This window comes from Gavialis gangeticus, unplaced genomic scaffold (assembly GCF_001723915.1).
Source record: "Gavialis gangeticus isolate Ggan-Ray unplaced genomic scaffold, GavGan_comp1, whole genome shotgun sequence".
Classification (NCBI taxonomy): domain Eukaryota; kingdom Metazoa; phylum Chordata; order Crocodylia; family Gavialidae; genus Gavialis; species Gavialis gangeticus.
Window position 1 is genome coordinate 10,236,233 of NW_017729007.1, and position 18,419 is coordinate 10,254,651.

Genomic DNA, 18,419 nt, shown 5'->3' on the forward strand with positions numbered 1-18,419 from the left:
CCCCAACCAGTCTCAAGGTGCTAGTCCCCGGGAAAACAGGAAGAGCAAAACCCAGACACGTACTTGCATTTTAAAAGCCTACCCAGACACAAAGACAGGGGGCTTTAAAAAAAAAAAAGGAGGACATATCCAGGAAAACCCAAATGTATGGTAACCCTATTACATGGCAGGCAGGTTATAATCTGCCATATCAGATAGCAGGCAGGTTATAATGTGCCATAAATCCAATGTCTAGATTTAGCCCATGATTTTGTTGCATCCAACAGATTAATCTCCTACCCAGGAGAGCACCATACAACTGTAGACTCTCCCTGAAGAAGAGTATTTGTACCTGAAAGCTTGAAAAGAACAATTTTTCCAACTATTTAGTTGATCTAATAAATAATATCACATTTACCCAAAGAACCTGATCTACTTGTGTCCTTAGATCAACACAGCTACAGCCAACACCCCAGTCCTGGAGTAATACTTTTTTCTATGGCTGCTTATTTTTGTGTGATAGACAAACACAGAAGTGGTCAACTGGGGGTACGTGTACCCCCGGGGGTACTTGGAAAGGGTCTAGGAGGTACACATGGGTGGGTGAGGCCAGAGTACTGCCATGCACCACCCCGCGCTGCTGTCTCCCAGAAGCAGGGCCAGAGGGGGAGGGGGGCAGTGGCTCCCCTCTGTGGGCCACAGGCGCTGCCTGGCTGCCCAGGCATGGGAGGATCATGGGGTGGAGCTTGTACATGGCAGCCACCATCACTATCCACCACGCATGCAAGCCCCTCCCTGCTCTGTGTCCAGCTGCTGCCACCCCTCCCCCCGATTCCATCAGGAGTGTACCCAGAAGGGGTACACTCCTGTAAGAGGCTGAAAACCCCTGGACTAACAAATGAAACATTTTACTAGCTAGAAGTTCTCTTCCCCCTCCCCACCACATTTTACTAGTGGTATCATACAATAATACTGCCTACTCTCCAATGACAGTCAGAAAGTAGGACAGTAATAATACTGTACAACTATCAGTTTAAGGCAGCCAACATCTATCAGGAAAAAAAATAAGGCTTCATTTAGATCTATCATTTTACCCAATAAAAGTAAAACAACTGATCCTGTAACAGTATTTTTGTGCTGTGTCTTCTTTGAATGTAAATGCCTTGACTTTACCTCATTTATGAAGTTAGTGCATTAAGAAAGTATCTGAAAAAGCCTCCACTGTGGGATCTGTGTTCTAGTTCAAAGGTTGAACCATACTGGACTCTGTTCCTTGTCTTTTCAGGTTTGTTATTTTTGGAACTTTATGACTGGCATTTACTAGCACTGCTAAATGTAAGTAACTAACTTGGTTATTTACATAAACTAAATATAGTAAATTTACTTAATCTAAGCATATTATAATAGACATGATCTCAGCGCTAAGAGAAGAACAGATCTTTCCCCCCCATATCCTGTGCCCTTCAAATGAGAAAGAGAAAATACATCTTAGTCCCAGTTGCCCATGGGGAATTAGAGTAAAAGTTAGACTATTTGCCTTTACTAGTCGCAATTTCTCTCTAAGGTACTTCCATACTGTGGTTATGGAACAAAATTAAACACCCAACCAACTCAGAGAGAGAAAGGGAGAGACAGAGAGAGGGAGAGACAGAGAGAAACCTCCTGAAAATAAAAAAAAAGATCTGAACTTGCAAATATTTATTGAGCCTCCCACCCCTGTGTAATAGCTCTTACCAATTCCAGATTAGGAAAATGAGCCAAAAAGATTTCTTGACTTGCTCAAAGTCATACAGCAAATCAGTTGCAAAGCTGGGATACTTCTGACTTCCAGGCCTTGCTCCAAGAAATGTAAGCTCTTTAGAAGCATATTTAAATTACTATTATACTGTAAAACACTAAATTAATGCATAAAGTTGATTTGCACTCCCTCACCTCAAGCAGTTTAGCACAAATTAAGTTTGATGCTAATCAATCCTAGCAGTTTTCAGACAGACAATCTGGAAATCCATTATTTCTTGTGGCTGCAACTAAAATATTTCCAAGCTATTTCATTACTAAGAGTTGCACAGATTGCTGTACACTTCATTTATCTGTAGTTTGGACCTAGCATTCATTTCTCTCACCCACGACACCTGAACTTGTCACTGACAGCATATTCATAGTTGAATCCAAAGGTTTACTAACATAATGCAGGATTTTATATTTCCATGATAATAAAGGAGATGAGAAACCTGTTTTATCCAGTGGAAACAGAACCATGAGAATGGGGAGAAGGGTGGGGGGATAAAATAAAGGAACAAGGAGAAAAAACAAATCAAATAGTTTCTAGTAGCACATTCCAACTAATAACCAGATGAGCTGTGCAAGCACTAAATAGATACAGACTGGCAATAAGATAGAAAAAATATTGTAAGAAGGAAGTGAGATGCCCTGGCCACAGCGTCCTTTCATAAGTAAATTTGATTCGGAGATTGAAAACATTATGTGGAAAAAAAACACTAAAACAAGTCTGTTCATGTTAAAAAGCTGAATCTTAAAATGCTTCAAGTATTACCTGCTGCTTCCTGCCCCTCCACCAAAAAACATGTCTCACAATTCATGTGACAAAAATGTTAAACTACAAAGAGCGAAAAAAAAAGAAGCCCTTCAATATTAAAAAGGTAACATTTCAAAAACTATGTTGCAGAAAATACTAAAGGTAACTATGATATGGTATCGTGGAACAGAACCCAACTGAACTTTACTCAACACGCTACCGATTCGAATAAGCAGCCTTGCAGAGTCTGTTCTTATTCCTTTCAGGATAATGGCAGAGCTCTCACTAGGGAGCAGGGAAAGACCCCTTCTGAATCCTGTAAACAATGGCCTGCAGTCAAGTTTGGATAGGCAGAACCTGGAAGCTACCTGAAGTCTCTGAAATCAATGAAACTTCGCAAGGACACAAAAGGACTCGGGTGTGAATTTAGGATCCGATCCCGTTAAAGTACCACATAAAACTGTCTTTGAACTAACGTACTTAAATTAAATTGTATTATCCTGCTCTAGAAATCATACCATAGTACATCCAGATATATAGCTTAGATGGGAGTCAGATTAGGCTGGGTTCTATGCAAATTGAGACTCTATGCTCCATTTTGCACAAGGACTGCTCCTGCCTGTCACTTCTTGGGATGCCTGCTTAAAATCCAGGGAGGGACCAAGGCATGATCCTTATTAGTTCTCAAACTGAGGGGAGGCCAGTGGCAAAAATCTATAACTGAACCTTTTAAATATAAACATACATCATGCATGTCTTAATCAATGTCACAGTAGGAGCAGCATAAGGCTATTAGCTGAGGGGATTCATGTGAAACAAAGCAAAGAAATTGCCAAAACACATTTGGGGAACTGGGATTCCAAGCTTTATTTTTATTTGTAAAAACTACTTCTTCAGTTTCTGGACAATTGTACATACAGCAAAAGTTCCAGAACATCACTGGTACTTTATACACGTTTATCTCATTACAGAATATATGTATAAGCTAAATCTTAGGAGGTCAAATTCCCCTCAGATAACAATTGTGCAGCTGTCAGTGGGATACACCTCAATATAGGGGAGAGGAGAATTTGGCCAAACAGAGCACACAAAGGTTTTTTTAAACAAAACACGGTTGGGGGAAGCAACAGCAAATGTAAAGACAACATTCCAATTCTCCAAGCATCCTGTCCATCCATCTTAATTCATATGCAAACCCTTGTCCCTGGCTGCTTCTTGTGTGACATTGAATAGGAGATGTGTGAAGGTGACAGACGGGGTTTATCAGTGAAAGCAGAAGTTGCACGAGACTTTTTGGTTCTTCTATCTATGTAAACATTTGCCTCTCTTTCCAGCAAACTTTACCCACATAATACACCTCTCAGACATTTTAAGAAATATAAACTTGGCATGCACAGAGCCACAGGAAGGTGATCTGAGCTGACAGAAGGAGCCTATTTTTCTTCTCTGGGCCCATTTCTGGTTAAATTTACATAGCCTGAGTGATAAGGATTGTCCTCATATGAAAAACTCTCCAAATTAGAGGACATAACTCAGCACAGCTGGAATACCCTACATGGCAGCCAAGCCCTTAGAGCAGTAAAATCAGGGGAGGGACTAAGCACGCCATCAGTCGTTTCTCCCAGATATTCCAACAGAAGCAAAAGTTCCCCTTGGCTAACTGGAAGCCAGCCCAGGAAAGACAAACAGACTCTGAATGTATTTTACAAACTGCCCAGAATTCTCCCTGGTAAACAACTGAAAAAAAATATGGAAGTTTCAGTTTGAGAGAAACAATGAATCTATGAAAGCCAGTGATATCTCTTTCCACTTACTGGGGAAAAGGAGTGACCTTGGATTTCTCAATGTCCACAGCACTTCCCATGGATATGCATAAATATTACTCTAGAGCTACAGTAACTCTGTTGGAAGAGTCATATAGGGAAAAATCAGACTGAGATGTGCAAGAAGCTGAGCGATTCATTCACCCTCCTTGTTTTGAACACCTCCATGCTTACCTCTGTGTCTCCTTTCTTTCCCCAGCTAGGTTTAGCAGTAAGCCAACCACAGACTAGCCAGCCCAGTAAGCACCCACACAGCTATCAAGCTCTTTGCTACCACGTAAGGCAGGCCCGAGATTTGGTATTGTGTATTAAGAACATAACCAAACAGCAAGAGCAGCAAATTCTTGAAGACCCAGGATGTTAAAAAATATTACCAAGTGTTTGGTAATAAGGAAGAGTGATAGAAATTCTCAGCAGCTGGAATGTTTCTGGCAAAGGGGTTCTGGCAAAGGAGCGATATGTAATCATTCCTCTTCACAAGTCAGGGGTTATGGAGGGGCACAGGAGAGAAAGCTTTCTGCTTTACAGCATCTAGAATAAAGTGCAACTTCAAAATGTGTCCAATACCCATCAGCCTCTGGATATTATAGGAAGTGGAGCCACAAAATAAGGTGCTTGGCAAGCAGGTGAGGGACACACCAATTATGCCTTCCCTACTCTGCAACTGTGGATGGAAAGAAGAATCAGCCTTCTCACCAGAAAGTTCCCTCACTAATAGATCCCCTGTTTTTGCTGTCAATTTTTCAACCTGCGCATAATATACAAATTGAGACAACACCTAGGTTAATCTTCAGACAGTCAGACTCGGGTCTCCAACCTACACTTTTTTCCCCTAGGGAAAAATAGGGGATGTTGGTAAAAGAAGAGTTGAAGGTCTTTTCCTGCAACCAGAGAGACTAAATCTTGAAATAAACATTTGGCCTCACCTTAACATGCTTGTCCTTGCTCTATAGTCACATAACCTTACTGCTGTGATCCACCCTTCTTCTTCCCCGGGCCCTAGAACACCTTTCTTGTGCCAGGCAGGGCAGTATTCTTTTACTAGCCGATTACCTGTCATGAATGATGGAGCATTTCAGAGAGAGCTTACATGACCCCCCTCATGCTTTTGGGCCAGCCATGTAAACTAGGGGCAAGCAATTATTTTGGGTGGAGGGCCACTTACTGAGTTTTGACAAGCTGTCAAGGGTCACATGAGTATCTCCAACCTTTGGCAGGTGCTCCACCCCCTGGTCACCATCACAGCAGTTATATGCTCCCAGTGACTGGTGCCTCTTGAGTTGTGGGGGGAGGGGGCACCAGCAGGGCATGACTGCAGGGGGTGTCCCTGAGCAGAGCTAAATTTCAGGGTGGGGGTACTAGTGCTCTCCATGCCCCCCTACCAGCCAGAGCACTTGCCTGTGCTCCCAGGCTCAGGAGTGTGCAAAACTTCTAGAACCTGCTGATCGTGGATGCCTTGACCCCCAGGCCTGGGGTTTTTACACTGGGCATGATGCACCCCTGTGCCTGGCAATTCAGCCAGGTGACAGGGCTCCCAGCCACAAAGGGAGACCCTGCTCTACACACAAATTAGAGCTCAATAGCAACCAGCTATAAAGTTAGTATGCATTTTGAGGCCTAACTTTATAACTAGTTGGAGCTTTATACCTTGTGATAAGTACTTTGCATATGTAGCTGGTACTAAGGTTACAGGTGTTGTGCAGTTACATGTAGAGGGAGGGGGCCATAGTGAGAGAGTATGGCTCCCTCCTATTGCGAGTTAATAATTAACTTGCTATACTGCTTGCCTATGACACCTGAGCATAAAGTTCCTAAAATGGAACTAAATTAGAGACTGATCCCAAAGCCTTTTCTCAAGTAAGAATCCCAGTAAAAATCAAGCAGGCTACTTATATGACCAAGAATTGTAGGATCAGAGCCTTAGATTCCAGTCCAATGTGAGAACATTAAAAAGCATCATTTGTAACTTTTGTATTATTAAGAATACTTATGCAGGGTCTATAATTAAACCTAAAAGAGATGTCTCCTCCTTTTGCCAGCAACTGTATTGCATCAATTAAATGGGTAAATAGGATCTTTCCCTAGAGGGGGTACCATGTGACCGTATATTGATTAAGACTGCAGTGGAATGTTATTTGCAATCTTATTGCATAATGGAAATCAGGAGGTAGCCGTCATGGTTTCAGAAGACAAATTGCTGGTATCTGAGAATTCATAGGCTTCTTTCCTCCTCGCTGTTCTCAATTCACAGCTAATGTTAGTCTTACACGGCTGAGTTTCTTAAAAAGCTGTCTACTACGCTCTCTTCAATCCTGAAAAGTGCTAATCTAGGTAACCCTATCTTAAGATAGATGTTAAAGTGACCATTATGTCTAATCATTACTTCAGAACTACGCATTATTTAAGAGGGTAGTGCAGCTTCAGAAGAGGACATGGAATTGGAATTTAGGTACAGGAACCCACGCAAACACGGCTCAAAGGAAGGAGGGGGGGAAAAAAAGTTGCCAGCCACTTTTAAATTTCATTGGTGTCTTGTGTACCCTGACTTTTAGAGCAAGAAAATTATTTGACTAGTGCAAGTCCAATACTTCCAAGTTTACATTCTGACTATGGACCGAGATCAATCATTTGCCCAAAACAGTTCCTCAGCTGAAATGGAGAGCCAGTATATTCTTCACTGTAAGCCAAAATAAAGGACAGCAAGTAATCTCCTTCAGAACATCTGAAGGCAAACCCAGGAGCAAGTACGTTTTTTAGTGCATGAAAAAAAAAAAACCTTCTTCATTTTGAGAAAGCCTTAAAAAGATCACGTTCTACTTAAATTATCCCCTTTCTTCCTTTCTCATTTAAAATCAGTCAAAAATAAACAAAGCATACAATAATTTTCAAAATGCTGATCACTTAATGCCTGATCCTGCACCACTGACTTCCTTAACATGTTGTGCTCATTGAAGTCCATGTTAAAGCCATATTAGAATTACTGTAAGACATTTTAAACAGAGAACACCAGCATGAATATGGGTTGGAAGCAAACAGTAACAAACTCAGAGAGAAGTTAAAGCCACTGCATGTACTAAAAGTAGCTAGCATCCAATTTAACATTATCTGTATACCATGAAACAGGATTGAAAATTAAATGTTAGCTGCACAATCAGTTCTGAGTTATTGATTAGAACTCATTCATCTCTCAGTCCCATTTGACAAGTTTAGATGGGCAGGTTTGCTTTCCTACCATTTATACTGCAGAACTTAATAAAAAATACATTCAAGAAAAGTAATAGTATGTCAGTACAAACAGTATACTAAACTGATCTCCCATAACCACTATCTAGACCAGAAGAAGAAAAAACGATATATATAATTTCATGGGTGACATTTCATGACATTTTATTCATCTATTCACACAAAAATCAATATCACTAGCCTATTACAAGCTTATTTTCCCATTTACAGAAAGTATCTGGTCCTCCCACAAATGGATTTCTGCTGAAAACGTCTATATGATTTTCTTGGAAATACGCAAAGTAAGCCAAACCAAATCTTGAATGTGGAACTAAATACAAAGCCAATGTGAACAGTGACAAAAAGCTAGAGAACTAAACAAATGAGACCACATGCCAGCCCCTCCATTTTCTATTCCTTTTGGCTTTCATGGTTTTCTAGTTGTCACTTAATTAACAATGAACTATTACTAACTTTCCTTTCTTGGCCTGTCATACTGAGACAGTATGGGCTTGAATGTAGCCTGTCTGGTACTTTCTGTTCTCATCTACAACTGTACAAAGTGACTACAAAAATCAGAAGGACAGTATTTATACCCTCTTTACACCTATGTAAATGATGCAAGAACAAATCCATAAGGCTCATTCAAACATTATGATTATAGTTAGGCTTCACACACACACACACACACACAAACTGGAAGAATTCTCCTGGGTTTTCCTGGTAGGAAACATAAAAATGACACCACCACAAAAAACCAAAATCCTTATTCCCTCAGTCTACCTGGAGGCAGATGGCAGCAGTACATAGTGCACCCCTAATTGGCTCAGATTAGCCTGCATTTCCCTGCAACACAATGTCCGGACTGTGAAGGGGGAAGTGTTTTGTTCTCTGCTGGCTGGAGCAGTGGAGTCAAGCACACAACATACTGTCTCTTCGGGGTTGGGGGGTACAGGAGCAAAGTACCCTGACATGCTGGAAGACTGCCGTGGCCTCTTCCCAGAAGAAAATGTGTACAGACATTCACACTCCCAGGAGAAAAAACTCTCCAGGGTTTAACCCAGTTTTTCCCCCAAGTTCTTTCTCTCCTGTACCATCCATTTTTGCTCTGGGAGAAAAAACCTGAGCATCTGTATACTCATGGTTTCTACTGAGAGCATGACTTGGGAAAAACTGAATATATTTGTACATGGGCTTAATTTCTTATTTCTCCAATTTGAGATCAAATGGAAAATGTTTCTAGAAATATTAGTGCTTTACCACAGGTGGAGATCTTTAAACCCATTTCATAATGGGCCTAATCCAAAATCCTTTAAATTAACGTGTGTTCATTTTGCACAACTAGTTTATAGACCGTTGTACTTTTGGAAACGTGAAGCCAAAAATAATAGATCTCCATTTGGATCAAGAGAGGAAATTTGACTGGTCATGTTCACAAGTAATTATGTAATAAAAATAGCATCCATTACGTTCATCATCCCCCAAAACAAACAAACAAAAAAAATGCAAAAGCTGAGGATTTCAGAAGGGTCTCAGTCAAGCGAAAAATCTCATTTACACTTTTAGACCAGTGGTATTAAACACTATTATATCAAACTTGGGAAAAAACACACAAAAAACAGTTTACTAAACTGCACCCCTGACTAAACTACTCAAAAGTTTGTGCCAAGTCTGCCTGATATTTTCAACTGTTCACATTACCATTAGGATCTTTACTTTAAAGAGAGGCACATAAACATTTTGTAGATAACACTTTCAGTAACTATTTCACAGCTGAAGAGGATGGATAAGATTTCCGAGTCAACTGGTCTAATATTTGCTTCTAGAAGCATATAGTGTTTTCTCCAGTACAGGTAACACACTAACTGTCCCTTTTTCACACAAAAAAATACTCCCCTCATAACAGTCCATTAGTCAATGTGGACAACTAGAAGCAATCCAATGTTAAAAAAAAAAAAAAAAGAAAACACCACCAAAACCTAGAAAGTAATAAAATCCCCACGCACTCCTGTTACACATTCTAGTTCCGAGATGATACTTAAATAAAATGCATTCATGGAAGCCAATTTTTAAACACTCATACCATTAGAATCTTTGTTTTCACAATACCCAAAAGTATTGGCCTAATTTAAGAACTAGCTGCTTGCCAAACATCATCAGTTTGAAATCACTCAAAGACAGAAAAAAATATCGTTAATAGACAACTCTCCGTTTTCCTTTAGAAAATTCATAGTTAACATTATCCTAAGTTAATTAGAACTTAACAAGTAAGAGGAGATGGCACTTCAGAATGATGTAATAGCCAGCAAAGTTTTCTTTCTATTTTAGAAGTTAATTCCAGGAAAAAGTTAAACAGCAGGAGTTCTAGGCCCTTGAAAATAATAATTTATAATGCAAGCACTCACCAACTCTGTTGTCAAATCCTGCTCATCCTACTCACATGAATAACTCTATTATCCCCTATCAGTAAGATTGTTTCTATGATTTCTCTCTTATGCTATGGGACAGGAAATTAATATTAACACTTTGATATTTTGGGTGAATTTTAACAAGCAACATAATTTCAGTCACGTAGGACAGACATGCTGAGCAACTCCTAAAAGTAGCTCCTCACTCTGCTCCTAGTGAAACCAAACAGAATCCAGAATAATAGGCATTACCAAAGAAGCACTTACTACCTTGAAATATAAGGCCTTCACTACCTTGTTTGAGGTAAGTTATTACTCCAGATTTCAACCCTTTAGTTCTTTCAAATACCACAATCATATTACATATTGTATTCTGGCTAGCATTTAAATGAAAAAAAGTAAAAATCTTTACCTACCTTAAAAAGTCTTAAAATATTTGCAACCATGATGGACACAGAACTTGCAGCAGCACCTATTACACCTGATATCTTATCTGGCTTAGTGAAAATAGGTGGATCTCCATTAGCACACTTTACATCTGAACCATCTTTTTCTATCAAGGCTTGCACAAAGGTTAAGGATTGCTCCAAAGCATAAGTGTCCCTGGAACAAGTATCAAGGATCCGGACACCTAAAGTGATATTGGCAAGTAGATCAGGGTCCTTATTGATCTGGTCTATTGCATATAGCATTGCCTCTAGTCTGTGGATCCCCTTCTCCTTCTTCAGCTCTCCACAAGGCACCCCTCTATCCCCTTTTGAATGGACAGGAAACAGTCCTCCCAAGATGATGTCCCCATCCAGTCGAATGGAGTGAGCATATTCCTGGCCATAAGTTCTTTGCATTATAGTGAGTATCCAGTAGAATTTGGCTGTTAATAGGAAAAAACAGTGGGAGGAGACTAGTCGCTTTCCTTTGTATACCATTTTCTCTGAATATGTTGTTTCTTTCCAAGACCCTAAGTTTCTTGTTGCTAAAGGAGAAGGTGGACCATTTGTAGCTACACCTTCTGTAGGCTACCATCAGTGCCCACTGAGTAACAATATAGAACTGTGCAACAGGTAGAAAATAGATGTCAACAAAAGTTCTTAAAACATGTTTTACAAAAATTGCCCATTGGAGTCAAGAGTAAGTTTGTTTTTTGGAGAGGTGTTTTCAGCTACTGTAGCGTGATACAAAACTTAAGTTAGTATTTCTGGTCCTGATGCCAGGAGGAGGTCAATGATTTCTGTCCTTGTATGTTGTCCTGCAGCTGAGGTACTCCTGAAAATTAAGTGAAAAATACAGTTTAGTTCAGCAATTTTGTGCTTGTCACACTGTATACTTACTTTTGAATATGAGTTACATAGCCTAGGTTTTACTTCCATTTTCTGTAAGGGATTAATTCTTGGCCCTCTGTGAATTGGAACACCTGGCTGCACTGTACTAAGAGCTGAGAGATTGATGACACCAGCAGAGCAAAAACAATACTGAGCTGACTAAACTTAGCTTGATGCTCGGCGTCAGATCAGTATTTTTTATTTACCTTTGCCTTGCATAAAACATCCAGAAACAGAGACTACAAACCATTTTGTTTTGCAACATCTCTCCAATTGTGTTGTTCTAGATGCATTCATGATACTACAGTTTAGGCCAGGTACTGGTCCTACAAAGACTTGTCTACATTTAATTAGTAGTTCTACTGATTTTATGAACATCATTAGTTTAACTAAAGTCATGTACACTTCTGGCTTTTTGCAGTACATGGCCATAAGCTCTTTGTATAATAACCTTGTTATTTCTCCAGCCCAAATTACTTTTATTTCTGTTCCACATGCAACTATGGTGCGATATAAATAAAAAAAATTAAATAAATGAATAGCATGGGATAGTAACAAAGTTCCTAAGCAAAGCGGTCATGATCTATTTTACATATTGGGGAACAGCAATAGCCAAATCGCAGTTTTATCTTTCAGGCCTCTTTTACCAAAAACAAACACACGCACAAACACGCACACAAAAACCCCTACTACTGATTTCATTGGGCCAGAATTTCATCCTATATGTTTAAACATCTGACTAATACTCTCAAGTATTTCTAGAGCACTTAACACCCCAGTATGCAAGCATCAGTATCTAAACATTCAAATGACCTAACTAACTTCTTCCAAAATAGCAACAAGTTATTTTAGGAAAATCTAAACTCAGATATCCTCAGCATTGGGAAGAGAATATATCACATTTGAAGTATTCCTCCCACCCCACCACACCCTCAATTTTGTCTTAGTATGACCTATGGTAATGTAATTCCAGTGCAACTCAATAATCCATTAAACTGATCATCTTCCTGTAAATTGTATTTACTTCACAGTTTTCCCCAATCTGAATATTACTTAGATCATAAAAGCTAAGTAAGAATTTTGAAATAATGGATGTTTGAAGACCTATAAAAGAGAACCACAGTAGAGTGTCATCTATTTAATGAAAAAGTATCTCACTGTGATTCAGTAACAAAACAAAGACTTGAAAATGAAACATGTATAGTTGGTGTGAATAGAAGTATTGCTATTGGGAATAGTAGAGCACTGGGTGTATAAAGACCAAGACTTTCAATACCTTGAAATATTTAAGTTTAGTTTGGTTTTTAAATTTAGTATAGGAATCTAAATGGAGAAATATTCTTGCTGATTCGCTAATCTCATTTTTCTCCTTACGACTCTTAACAAGTGTAAATTAATAAAAGCCCAGTAAGTTTACTGCCAACTGTAAAAGACTATTAACTCCATGTTCTCATCCAGACAAGCGTGGCCATACGGTATGTGGCGCTGCAGGCATATCTGTGCGGGGGGGTTGGACCCCTGGTTATCCAAAAAAACATGCAAAAAAAGCAGAGCTGCGCACGTGGGGATGCTGCTCAAAACCAGAGCCTGGCTGACCAAAGTCATGTTCTGAATGCCAGCCAGGCTCCAAATGTCAGGACTGCCACTGCTGCAGCCCCAGGAGGCCCCCAGGACCCTAGGTAAGGCTGCTGAGGCCAAACCAGTGCTGGCCCCAGCCTCCTCTACCCCACCTGGGTAATCTGCCTGTGGCAGAAGGCACATGGCCCAGGCATTCCCCAGGGACAATTAACAGAAGCACAAGGTGTTCTGCTGCTAGTTGTCCCCAGGAAGCCAAATGTCCACGCTCATGTCGATGCAGCCAACCTGTTCTTGGTTACACAAGTAGAAACTGAAGTAACTCCAATGATTTCAATTGCATCAAGCCCAATATCATAACTAAAGGCGGCGATGGAAAGAGGAGGAAGACTAGGGCACCAACCTTCAAGGTGGTGCAAAGACAGTAGCAGCTGTGCTTCCAGCTTTGCTACTGCTCAGGACATTCAGAGGCCCAGATACTTTAATATAAATCTGGATTAAATCAGAGATGTAACTGAGGGCAGAATTTTAACTGCCGTGTAGAGAGAATTATAGGATGCATCATTAATGGATAAGAAATGGTTGTTAACTTTACTGTCCCAATAGGGAAATACAACTATGAAGTCAAAATAACAAGATGGATACAGTCACAAAAACAAACAAAAAAAACCCCACTCCTCATCTAAGTAACTCACAAAGATGTTATTTCCTTTCTGTTCCCTTTGATAATTATTAATAAAAAGACATTTAGACAGTATGCAGTAATGCAATTTTAAAAGATTCTGGACTCATTTTCTTTAATACAAGAAAACTTGAAATGGCTCCTATTTAATACCATATAACCATTTAGAAGATGAGGATAACAAATTGAAAATAAAGTCTCAAAATAGTTTTGAGAAAACTGCTTTCCCCACTCCTCCCAATATTGTTTGGTGCTCAATTTGACTAAAGTCCATTTACCAAACAAGAAAGACTCTACTCTGACTGAAGCTTCTGAAATAGCCATCTATTTTTATACACCAGAACAACAATTGTTTAAACAACACTATAGCCCAATTTCTGAAGGAAATACAGGAGGAACAGTGGGTCCATCACTTCATCTAGAATGAGTAAGTTTATGTTGACTAAAAGTTTTAAGTAGGGTTGAAATGTTATTGTAACCACGATGACTTTTGGAAGCTTTAAAAATACATGATTTTTTCAATGTAATATTATAGTTCAGTGTTAGTCATACTGTCATATACAGTTAATATTTTTACTTTCTAAAAAGAAGTATTTTTTTCATTGCTCTAATAGCCATAGTCTGTCTATATAATGAAAGGAAATTGTGTATGAAGCATTCATCTTAATTTAATACATTTTAATCTTGTTGTGCGTCAACTAAAAAAAAAAACCCTTATTATTCTGCTTAATTTATTCATATCACATCATTTTTGCTATAATGATTAAGTGTTATAGCGTGTTGTAAGCTTGCTAAACTAAGCAGAAGACATTTTATCTAAATTATTTTCATTTTTATCAAAGATTTTTAGTTAAAACTAAAATATTGACATGCTGGGTTATAAATCCAGACAACCTTATTTCATATTCAAAATGAAATGCAATTTAGAGTGACCATAAACATCTGAATTAATCCAAATATTACTGATTTACCAGAATTTATGTAATAGTAGTTAGTACTTACTGGAAAAGTTACTTGAAAAGGGGGAAATGTATACATTTCTCCATCACTGACAAAACAGTTTTAAGCAGAAGTGCAGACTACTTCAAGTAAAGTCTTACTGACTCTCAATTTCATTAAAAACACGTCTGGTAGTACCTGAACCTGTCTCATTTCAAAACAAAGTTCACAATACAAACTTTAACTTCAGCTGTTTGAATGTACATTCATTTTCCTATCTAACTGAGTGCAACTAGAGGTGAGCATGGATGTGGGACCTTTTCTAATAGAACTAAGGTAGCTTTTAGCTTCTGAAATTATCAGTATTATTAAAAGGTCATATTCATAGTTTAATTATAGTAGAGCTCAGGCTCAGAATATACCGGAATTCTGTATTATAACAAGCCACACAAGTCCCATGATTACTGACATGAGAACGTGTGCGTTTGTTTCCAAGGGTGTGCAAAACTCACACATATGCAATAGGACCATTCATAACTCTGATTAAATACTCATATTTAATAGAGCTTTTTATACTGATGAACTCTAATTGGGATGAAATGATAAATAATGAAATAAGATATACAATGGCTTCATTTTGACTATTGAAAAGGGGAAGTTGTAAATTTACAGTTGTGCCACTTAAAAGAAATACATATAGCATGAAAAATTGTTATTTTAAAAAGAAAATTCTTTAAAAAAAAAATCAAAATCACATAACCCCACTGATTTCAAGACGCACCATTTCCCTGCCTGTGATTCAGATACTAGAAGATCCACGAAGGCTGTATGAGCCTGTTGGACAGACAGGACTCTTCACTGAGGCAGCACAAATGGACATGTTATTGGCCATGTAAAAATGTTTGCAGTTTTAAATATTTGCAGGCCATTTTACATATTTAGTTAAAGTTACAATAGTTCTTTAAAACGTAATGACAAGTGAGATTGACTCATTCAGAATTCTGAAATGTTGCTTTTTATTTAAAACTTAATCTATAACAGTATAAAATGAAAATAAAATTACTATACAATAGTGTTAAAAAAGCAAAGATTTTTGGACACTCAAAATAGATCTTCCCCTGTAAGAGATCTGTCAGATTGTTCATATTTATGCAAGTGGATTTTTTTGTGAAATATAAATTTGTCAAAGTTTTGGAGAGAGAAAATCTCAAATATTTGGAACTTAATCATCAAGATCATGTTTTCATTTTATAGTCCATAGAATGCACGTTGCTGGTTTACATGTTAACTCTTATATTCTCCCTCCCTCTCCCCACAAAAATCTTCTCTTTAGCCATGTGCAATATTCAGTAATGAGGAAGATGGCAAATACAAGTAGAGAACAGGGGGAAAAAAGCATTGCCAACTGAGTACAGCAAATTGAATTTCATACAGAAACAGACTGTCAGCAAAAAGAATCAATGCAAGGAAATTCTGAGTCTTAGCACCTGACACACTGCAACCTCTAACTTCCAAGAGTACTTCTTACTTACGCAAGTAGTCTATTTACTCAGACTTATGAGTAAAGATTTCCTGAGAAAATGCATTACACAACAATCAAAAACAGGCAAATCATCATCAATGCCCTGTCCACAGGAACTACTTTTTCATAGTACAGGATGGAAAAAATGTCTCACATCAGTCTCTTCACACACATTTCACTGCTCCTTCAGACACCCCCAGAGCGTCTGCCTTCACAGCCTTTCCTGGAGATCTCTCTCTTCCAAACAAGCTATCTTTATAAAAACAAAACCAACCTTCTCCAAGAGCAAGTCTAATAAAAGCTGAGAGTTAATAGATAAATGTTCCAAAAGAAAATGATTTTAGGTACTTCCTCCTGTCCCCAAGTGGTTTCACAGCTGAACAAACTCTACCAATACCAGCATCTTTCAGAATTAGTTTTCACCCCTAGTCTAGCAGGTGAAAGGCAGGGAATTTTTCTCTCTCAGCTGAGGTGTGGTAGACTTCTCTCTCCTTCCCCTCCTCTCCGTTAGACTTCAAGCCTCCAGCCAACAGATTATTGCAGCCATAGTTTAAAGCAAAATCTATGACCTGAAATACTCTAACGGGGCAACAAAGAACTCAAAGGTAAAGGAGGGTAAGTTTTTTCTTGAAGTGACTCTGAGAATATATTTGCCCAAGAAACAAAAAGGAAGGAGCACAGGAAAGCATACATGGTTAATACCAAAGGAAGATCTGCTTGTGCTCAATGCAGTGACAAGATTGCTGTGGAAGAAATGAGCCTTACATGAAGATTATCATAATAATTCTTGCCAAGGTCAACACCAGCTTGAGCTGGTTAATAATTGCGTACAGCCAAGCTTTCCAAATGTTCCTCCAAGTTCAAACAGAGAGATCTCATTGGCTTTCTGTGGCTCATCTTTTTTCTCCCTCTTCTTCCCAGTTGCCTTTATATAAATAATGATACCCTGAACTTCTATAGTTTTTTTTTCATCCCAGGACCTCAAAGTGCTTTACAGATACTTATCCAGTCCTTTTAGATTTGTCTCTCTTGGAAGAGTCGCTGTTGCACAGTGAATAGACTCAAGAACCATTTCATCAGTTAAATAGGAAAGCTGTTTCACCACTTTTCCTGCTTAACTGTACAAATATCAACCATTGCCTCAGCTGTGAATCTTCCAAGAAGGGAGCCCTCTATTGTTCTCTGCCTTTACTTAACTAAGCTTTTATTTTTTTTTAAATCTTCCTAGACTCATCGCTACCACAGTTTGCTTCGGTTACAGAGGAATCCTATTAAAACATCAGCTCTGCTACCCGGGGCCTGTTTCCTTGCAATTAGCAGCTGCAGTATTTTAACAATTTTACTACTCAACCATCTTCCTTGGAACCTAATAGCCTTGTGCAAGGTAGACATTGTACACATGCAAATTACCAGATTAGAACCAAATGCTCCTGTTGTTCGTTAATACAATCCATTAAAAATAAAAAAGAAAGAAAGAAAGAAAGGGGAACCTAATCAGAGTGAACCAAACTTTGAGCCTCTCTGTGGAAACAATCACCACCCTCCCCACAAAGCTGCAGGCCATTTCTTCTTCTTCCCCTGAAATCCAGAAGTCACTTTTAATATCATCATTGTTCCCCAGCCCCCACCCCAAGAAGAAATATTCTTTTAGTTGAATCACCACCCTCAAAAGTCAAAAGGTTTCCAGCTCTGAATATTCAATCATTACTGGCATGTTTTAATGCGTTAACTTTGCAACCACTTACAATTCTTGCAAGAAAAGCATGCACTAGGCGGTGAATACACACACACACACACACACACACACACACACACACACACACAATCTCTCATTCTCTCCAGATAGATACGCAGACATATAACCTCTCTCTTTATAAATATATCTATATCTACGTATCTCAATGTGTGTGTAGATAGATAGACACACAATCTCTCTCTGTATATAGATTTACCTGTGTGTATAGATGTAGATTAGATAGATACACACACAGTCTATATATATATGGTTATAGATACACACATCCATATGATCATCCCTCTCTCATATATAGTTATAATGGAGAGAGAGATTATACACGCACACACTTTTTGCTCTCTGGATATATAGACCGACAGATAGACAGACAATCTCTCTCTTGACACACATACACACACAATCTTTCTCTCTCTACATAACGTCTCTCTCTCAGACAGATCTTTGTCTAATCAGCCCCGGAAGAGCTCACACTTCCCCACACCATCCCTTGGGAGAGCTGCGGACCCCTCTCGCGGTTATTTGGGGTGGGGGACTGCAGGAAGCATCCCGGGGCAGCGGGATTCCCCTTCTCTGCGCCCCGAAGGAGGCCAAGCCGAGGCGCGGGGGATCCGGCGCGGTCCGGGGTCGCCCCCCACGTGCCCGGGCCGGCTTCGGCGGG

The 18,419-nt window shown here is 39.1% G+C and overlaps 1 protein-coding gene across 3 annotated transcripts in view; it reads right to left on the minus strand.

Annotated features, from left to right (window-relative positions):
* Window positions 1-18,419, minus strand: part of GRM8 (glutamate metabotropic receptor 8) — a 716,946-nt gene that overhangs the window by 687,825 nt on the left and 10,702 nt on the right. For 2 of the 3 annotated variants that reach the window (XM_019509286.1, XM_019509288.1), the window contains exon 2: window positions 10,385-11,231. In XM_019509286.1, the coding sequence (XP_019364831.1) occupies window positions 10,385-10,894 (510 nt within the window). In that variant the 5' untranslated portion in view covers window positions 10,895-11,231. Of the gene's footprint in view, window positions 1-10,384; window positions 11,232-13,265; window positions 13,343-18,419 lie in introns of those variants that run through there. The other variant, XM_019509287.1, reaches the window with a different exon arrangement.